Raw genomic sequence first — 7,116 nt, 5'->3', positions numbered from 1 at the left:
TTACAGAACATTATAGGTGATGAATTTAATTTATTAAATTCGTTTATGACTTAAAACTAAGTTTTTTTTAAAAAACATACAGAGTTATAAATATCAATGTTGGATTGGTGAGTATAACATGAAGACTAAAATATAAATATTTCATTTTCAAGATAAGAAATTCAGCTTTTATTCAGTTACTCAATATATAATATCTTAAATTATTTTTTAAAAAATATACATAATTTATATATATAGATTAATCTTCCAAACTTAAACTATTATATTATATATGAATAATGTTTTTAAATAAAAATAATTTCTGATTTAAAAAAATAAAAACAACAAATAGTTATTTTCAAATAATGGATGTAATTTACATTATACTATCATTTAACAAGTATAAGATAAGTTTTGATATATCATTATTTTCTATTTCCAGAAAAAAATAAATTGTTAAACCTCAATATCAATATACTAATAGCACAAATTCAAACATCACAAAAATATTTACATAAACATTATAATACAATAATTTAATCAAAAAATAAAATTTAAAAAAATATATTCAAAAGAATAGTTATATACTTAATATTTGAAAATCAAAGATATTTTTGCTAAAATTGTACTTACTTAGCCAAGGAGATCGACCATTTTTTTACGGATCGATCGATTGTTGGCATGTGGTCGATCCGAAAATACTCTGCAGTTTAATTAAATATCTAAAACATTTATTCCAACACTCAGCAGATAGTTTTGCTAAATATGATAACTAGATAGCCAACAAAATTACAAAAAAATATTTAAATAGTAAAAAATATGTTAATTTAACGTGTTAAAATTTTAAAATAAATTTTAATTATGACATGCATCTTAACATTTATATAAATATATATCATAACCTAAATATAAATAATTTAACAACTTAAATTAGAAAAAAATAAAAATCTCGGGCGTAGCCCGGGTTAATCCCTAGTGAAAACTAAATAAAAAGTGTGTTATCGATCCTTAAGAAAGGATTTTGGTGATCGATAACTAAAGGGGTTCTTCCCCCACGTGCCAGCTAACGAAAGCTAAATCATATATTTTCCAAAAAAAAATTCTTCTCTCTTTTTCTTTTCTTTGGTTTCTCTCGGCTTTTCCGGCGAATCTCTCGTGCTCTCTGCAGAACGACAATGGCTGTCGATCTCTCCTACGCACCTCCAAGGTTGAAACAAACGTATTGTTTGTTCAATTGGTTTCCTTCGCACCTCCAAGGTTGAAACAAAGGTATTGTTCGATCCAAATCTTATCTCCTTTCTGTATAAACTGTGATCATATAGGTTTAACCATCTGTAGTTTTGTTTCATTCGATTGAATAAGCTTCAGTTGTTATATATGGTTTTGATTGTTATTTAGTACTGATGACAACAAAAGGCTCAAGCTTTTTGAGTTCTTGGCTTATTCCAATTTAACCCACCTTCGTAACTTTTTGTAAATTAGGTTGAGAAAGTAATTGAAGTTGAGAAGGAAGCAGCAAGAGAGTTATCTGAACCCCAAGCAGAGATCAAAGCATTGAAGTTACCTGAACGGCAGACAGAGAAGGCTGTCGAAGAGGTTAATCCCTTACTTAAGCTCCCAACTTGTTTTTGTTTTCTTAAATTGCATTTTATTTACTTAATTTCCTACTGAGCTTGAGTGGCGTTATGATATTTGTATTCATGGAAAATGAAGTGGTCATTTAGCTTGGTTATAATTATTTGGAATTAGTTTTGCTGGTTAGTCATCTCATTATATTGCTTGTATAGTTGTATGTGATCTTACTTCAGTTTGATTTGACTAGTGCACACAACCATCATATACACACCAAATCTTTGTAGCAAAAGGATCCAAATTTAGATTCTATCCAAATCTCGCAGCTTGAGCAAAGTTTTGTTCTTTTCGTAGAAAAGGTCATACCCATTTTCTTGATTTAGCGTAAGGGAGTCTGATTAGTGCTAGTGAGACCGTAAAGATCCATGCTTTAACGTCTTTTTGTTATTTTCTTTCAGAATCAGCAGGAGGTTAGAGAGTAATGGGTTACATAGGAGCACATGGTGCAGCAGCTCTTCATAGGTACAAGTACAGTGGAGAGGATCACTCTTATCTTGCCAAATACCTTCTCGACCCTTTTTGGACTCGTTTTGTCAAAGTCTTCCCTCTATGGATGCCGTAAGTCTCTCTCTCTCTTTTGCTTTTTTAGCTTTACTTGATGAGAGGCTAAATGAGAAGTCTTGACTTTTGTTTTGTCTTTTCATGTGGGTTTCTCTCTGTTACTGCCTTTGGACCATTCGCAGACCAAACATGGTATATATAATTGTTTCCTATCTCTCCAATTTTTGGTTTATGTGGTGTCTTTATTACTTATGGCTTTCTTGGTTTTATTGCTTTGCAGATAATGCTTATGGGGTTTATGTTTCTAGTCACATCTTCCCTGCTAGGATACGTGAGTGAATAATGTCCTGTTCTTTAGTCTCTTTGAAGCATTTTGTTGTTGTCTTTATGTCTGTTTTCTGCATATGAATTTGATTACAAAGACACTTTTTATTTACCTGTCTGTCTCAGATATATTCACCTCAGTTGGATTCTCCTACTCCACGATGGGTGCACTTCGCACACGGTTCCCTCCTATTCTTGTATCAGGTCTGCGTCTCTCTCTCTCTTTCTTTTGAATGTGTTTTAACTCCTTTTCTTTTCCTGAAACCCTTTGAGCTTTTTTTAGACATTTGATGCGGTTGATGGGAAGCAAGCAAGAAGAACGAACTCCTCTAGCCCCCTAGGAGAGCTTTTCGATCATGGTGATTTATTTAATATATATGTGTTAAAATCTATGTTTAAAATGTTATCTTTTTAATATGTTTTATTTAATAAATAAATTTTATCTTTAATAAAAAAGTTAATTCTTTTTTAAGAAACCTAAATTAAGAAATTTCCATTGGACCACTCAAAATGAGAGTTTGTTAACAAGAGTTCTTAAGGTTACATTTATTACTAAAATATCATTAAGGATCCCATTAGAGGTTTTAGTGATAAAGATGCTCTTATAGGTTTAATAGCCATGTTCGTAAACTCGCAAGGCGTTCCTCGTACGTGGACCTAGCACCAAATGAGAAATTTAGAGATTTTGCGAGGATTAATCGGCGATTTATTTTCAGTTATATATGGCGTATTGGTAACAATTCCCTCGAAGCTCTGTAGCAGTAAAGGTATGTTTTATCTACCTAATTCGAATAAGAGTGATGGTATTTTTGTAGTTTTTTAGAAATAAGTTAAATGAGAGGTAAATTTTTCATTTACTTAGCATCTTCTTCATTAGGTTTTCTGGGTTTTCTACAACAAAAACTCGACGGTTCTTCCAATTTTTACGAGCTTTAGATCGATTTCTTTGTTTTTCTTGTTGTTTTCAAGTAAACTCCATGAATCTTACGTAGATTAGTCGTTTTGTGAGTTAAAATAACTGAAATTGTAAGACTTTTTAGGAACTCTGATTTTTTTGGCCGAATTACACTAACTCGCCATGGTACTCAACCGTTCAACTATTTTCCGGGCGTTGACTCGCCAACTCGACCGAGTTTTAGAAGAGGGTCTAACAGTAATCCATGTTCGGAACTACAGTGCGCTAGTTCCGAACATTGTATATGTAAAATATTAAGAGAAATGATACTATATAAACATTTATGCTGACTTATAGAAAATGAAATCCACTCTTCAAGTATTAGTAATATATAAAAATAAAAATCCCGTGAATAATGTAACCATGTTAATTTACTATGTTTTATATTTAGCAAAACAGGTTTGATCTTTGGCATCTCTTTAATATCACCTAGTGAGCGCTCATGCAGGCACATCAATTTTCTAGCATTACAAATTTCTTCTCTCTCTCTATCCCAAAAGATCAAAGAGCCTCTCTCTACTAGGAATGTCGCCGACAGCTCTCGTAGCCCAGGCTCTTACCTTGTTGTAACACTCAAACGCGAATTCTGAATAAGATCTACTTTGCTCTCTTTTCGATTTCTTATACTTCATCGTTGTTATTCTTGTGTTCTGATTGCTTGGCATGTGGTATTAGCAGATATCCGGGATCTCTAGGAAATTAAGGCTTTCCTAGTTTCCCTATTTAAACAGAAATCGACAGTGCGAATTTCGGTTCCCACAACGGGATTGAACTCTTCGAAGGGGAAAGATATCGACCTTGGTGGCATAGAGTTTTCGGTGGATGACTCTATGCTCCCGGGATGGGACCCGGACCTTGCTTATGGCGACGGAAGTGGCACGTGCGAGATCCCTATCCTGGACTTTGATGATTTTTTTGCCGGTCTACCCTCGGGTTTCGATCCTCCCCCGCCCGTGGACGAATCGGAAAGGTCGAGAGTTGTTGCGGAAGGATCTCGTATCATCAACGGGTTAGTTTTTCAAGAATTTTTGCGACGGTCTTATGTACTCCTTTTCCCGCTTAAAACGTGTTAATTGGTTCTACAGGGTCTGAACTTGCACGGCTCGGCCCTTGAGGCGAGCCACAGAGAGGCCATGGTCTATCGCTTTAGAGCGGAGAAGGCAGAGAAGGATCTTGCTCGTATGCAAGGCGAGATGTTGGAGCGAGATGCGCAACTTGCTTGCGATCATGCGAGGGCCGTTCGTAAGGCTGAACGGAAGGGTAAGAGGGAGATTGTTGACGTGATGAAGAGTCATGCCTCTCAGTTTCAGATTGAGAACGGGAACCTCGGGGATGCTTATACCTTGGTGTGCGACTACCGTGAGTGCCGAGGTTCAGTCGGGAGTCTTTGGAAGACGCAGGCGGACGACTACGTTTTCGAGAAGGAGATGAGGGTAATGAAGGATGACATGAAAGACCATGCTCACGCTGAGGCGCTCATTCCTCCGATCGAAGGGAGGATCCAGGGATTCTGGGATCCCATCCCGGTTTCTCCCGATACCGTAGAGACCACGACCGAGTTTCCCGGTGATTGTGAGGAGGTGGATCGTCCCGCGGATGCGTTTAGAGCTTCGTTGTCCGGGAACTTTTACTTTGATCTTTGAGAGGGGGAGTGTGTGATAACCCGCCCTTCGGGATAAAAAAAAAATATATGAATCTCGAGCCGAGCATTTGGGAGTCTAAGTATCAGGAGGAATGTTGAGTTTTGATCACATAAAATTTGACATGATTCGAAGAAAAGAGAATACTGGTCGAACATCAACTTTGTGGTCGAACCGCAGGCGGTAAAGATCGATCGGCAAATTTCGAAGAACGAGGTGGTCGAAGAATTGTTTGCGAGGGAACTATGAGTCGAATAAGCTGCTCGACCATAGTTAGAAGATGTCTTAGATTGATCAGACAGACATTTTGGAAGCACAACATTTTTGGAAGCACGATGTTTCAGAAGCTCGACGTTTTTGAAGACCGACGTTTCTTCATCACGAAGTTTTCTCGGAAAATCTTCGTATCAGTAAAATATTATTCTGGAGACATAATAAGTTGGAAGCAGGACGGGAATTAATCAGGACGGGAAGCAAGCACGACGGGATTGAAGCACGACGGGAAAACCCGAAGTTGGGCAAAAACCCTAATTTCGGTATTAAGGAATTCTTCGAGGAAGCCGGAGGCTCGGGAAATATTTTTACAGGATATCAGAATTCATCTGGAGTCTATTAAAAATATTTAGAGCATCAGAACGGGAGCGGAAAAATATTCGGGACTGATCACGGGTCAGAAATTTGCCGGAAGGGTCAAAAATCGCGTAAACCGACCAAGAAGCTCGAAGTGGCTTGATCTATGGGTTCAGAACGTGGTGTCAAGCATCTAACAAGCTGAGTGTCTCCAGAAGCTCGAGGTGTCGCCGTGCATGGAAGCTGTACATGCAGCCTGACATGTAGAAGCACGAGGTGGATCGACCAAGCACGAGGTGTCTCCGCGCATGCAAGCGAAGCATGCTGATCGACATGTGTGTACTGGTGTGGCTTCTTGCATGCACTCCAGGCATGCATTCTGACATGTGGGAGGAGTGGTGGCGTCCTGCATGTGTCCTGGACATGCAGCCTGACATGTGGAGCACGAGGTGCCGCCGCGCATTCGTCCGGAGCCATGCGAAGCGACACACGGGCTGCCACCAACTTCAATCTGATTCGCTGCTGTATCCTATATAAAGACCACGACCCCTTCTCATTTCATTCATCCAGACCTTTCAAAAGCAAGTTAAAAAGTGGGTTAGAGAGAGAGAAAGAAGTAGAAAAAGAAAGTAAGAGGTTCCGAGCTATTTCGAGAGTTTTAGAGAGTTTTCAAGATCAGTTCTCTACTGATTTTGAGTCATCGCCTTGGGAAGGTTCTGTCCAACGGAAGGTCAATCAAATGAAGATTAGCTCTGATGGGAATCAAGTGAACGTGGCCATAAAGAAAGAGAGAGAGAAGCAAAGTGTCGACTTAGAGTGTAGTCGATTCTCACCGAGAGGGCCAGTTCCATCCAATCGGCGATTCTCTACGATTGTGACGCGGAAGCTCTGTCCAATTCAATCCGTCCAGGCCAGTCATATTATTTGATGATCAAATGGAGATGCTGTCCGGAGTTAGTTCAGTTCTACGGGGTCAGATCAGTCGAAGTTCTGCTCGATATTCCACCAGGAAGGCCGAAGAACTGTCCAGAAGCTAGAGGAGGTTATGTCCGAGTCCATATCAGTCCGTCCAGACCTATTAGTGTCTTCATGATCAAGCCGAGGGTCTGTCCAAGTCAAGATCAGTTCAGTCCAGTCCAGTCAAGACGTTCATCTTGGGTTTTGGCCATGTCCTCTCCGATCAACCAGCTGCTTCTCGCCCAGAACACTGTGAGTTGGTTTTGTTTGAGTTCCACTTGGAACTTAGGGAAGATCGAGTATTCATATAGAGTAGAATGCTCACATTCTTGCATGGTAGAGTCCTTGGGGTTATTTATTAAATTGGACTCAGTTTAGCACGGGCTAGCTGAGATGAAATGGAATTAAGACTGAGATAATAACCTGACTAGGACTAGGATGCATCATGATTTATATTCTTGCGTGTTGATATGGTTGAGTGCAGGTTCCCGTTATCTTTAAAGATAGTGTCGTAGCATGAGGCCGAACTATCTGGGTAACGGTTTGATTGAGTAGATT

The 7,116-nt window shown here is 38.8% G+C and overlaps 1 protein-coding gene across 1 annotated transcript; it reads left to right on the top strand.

Annotated features, from left to right (window-relative positions):
- Positions 1 to 1,042: 1,042 nt before the first annotated feature.
- Positions 1,043 to 3,197, top strand: LOC106321071 (choline/ethanolaminephosphotransferase 1-like). Its single transcript, XM_013759387.1, has 8 exons — positions 1,043 to 1,248; positions 1,462 to 1,575; positions 2,010 to 2,169; positions 2,295 to 2,304; positions 2,393 to 2,443; positions 2,563 to 2,640; positions 2,720 to 2,795; positions 3,045 to 3,197. Exons 3-8 carry the CDS (start codon positions 2,033 to 2,035, stop codon positions 3,095 to 3,097), a joined length of 405 nt encoding a protein of 134 aa, XP_013614841.1. The 5' UTR covers positions 1,043 to 1,248; positions 1,462 to 1,575; positions 2,010 to 2,032; the 3' UTR covers positions 3,098 to 3,197.
- Positions 3,198 to 7,116: the final 3,919 nt, after the last annotated feature.

This window comes from Brassica oleracea, unplaced genomic scaffold, assembly GCF_000695525.1.
Source record: "Brassica oleracea var. oleracea cultivar TO1000 unplaced genomic scaffold, BOL UnpScaffold01206, whole genome shotgun sequence".
In the NCBI taxonomy this organism is placed as follows: Eukaryota; Viridiplantae; Streptophyta; class Magnoliopsida; order Brassicales; family Brassicaceae; genus Brassica; species Brassica oleracea.
Note: the sequence above shows the minus strand (reverse complement) of the source record. Positions and strands in the feature narration are given on the sequence as shown.

What these genes read in the sequence shown, in the direction of transcription:
- LOC106321071 (XM_013759387.1), top strand. Translation starts at nt 2,033, where the DNA reads ATGGGTTACATAGGAGCACATGGTGCAGCAGCTCTTCATAGGTACAAG. An exon ending in CCCTCCTATTCTTGTATCAG is followed by an intron (nt 2,641 to 2,719) that starts GTCTGCGTCTCT and finishes AGCTTTTTTTAG; the next exon opens with ACATTTGATGCGGTTGATGG. An exon ending in AGGAGAGCTTTTCGATCATG is followed by an intron (nt 2,796 to 3,044) that starts GTGATTTATTTA and finishes ATGCTCTTATAG; the next exon opens with GTTTAATAGCCATGTTCGTA.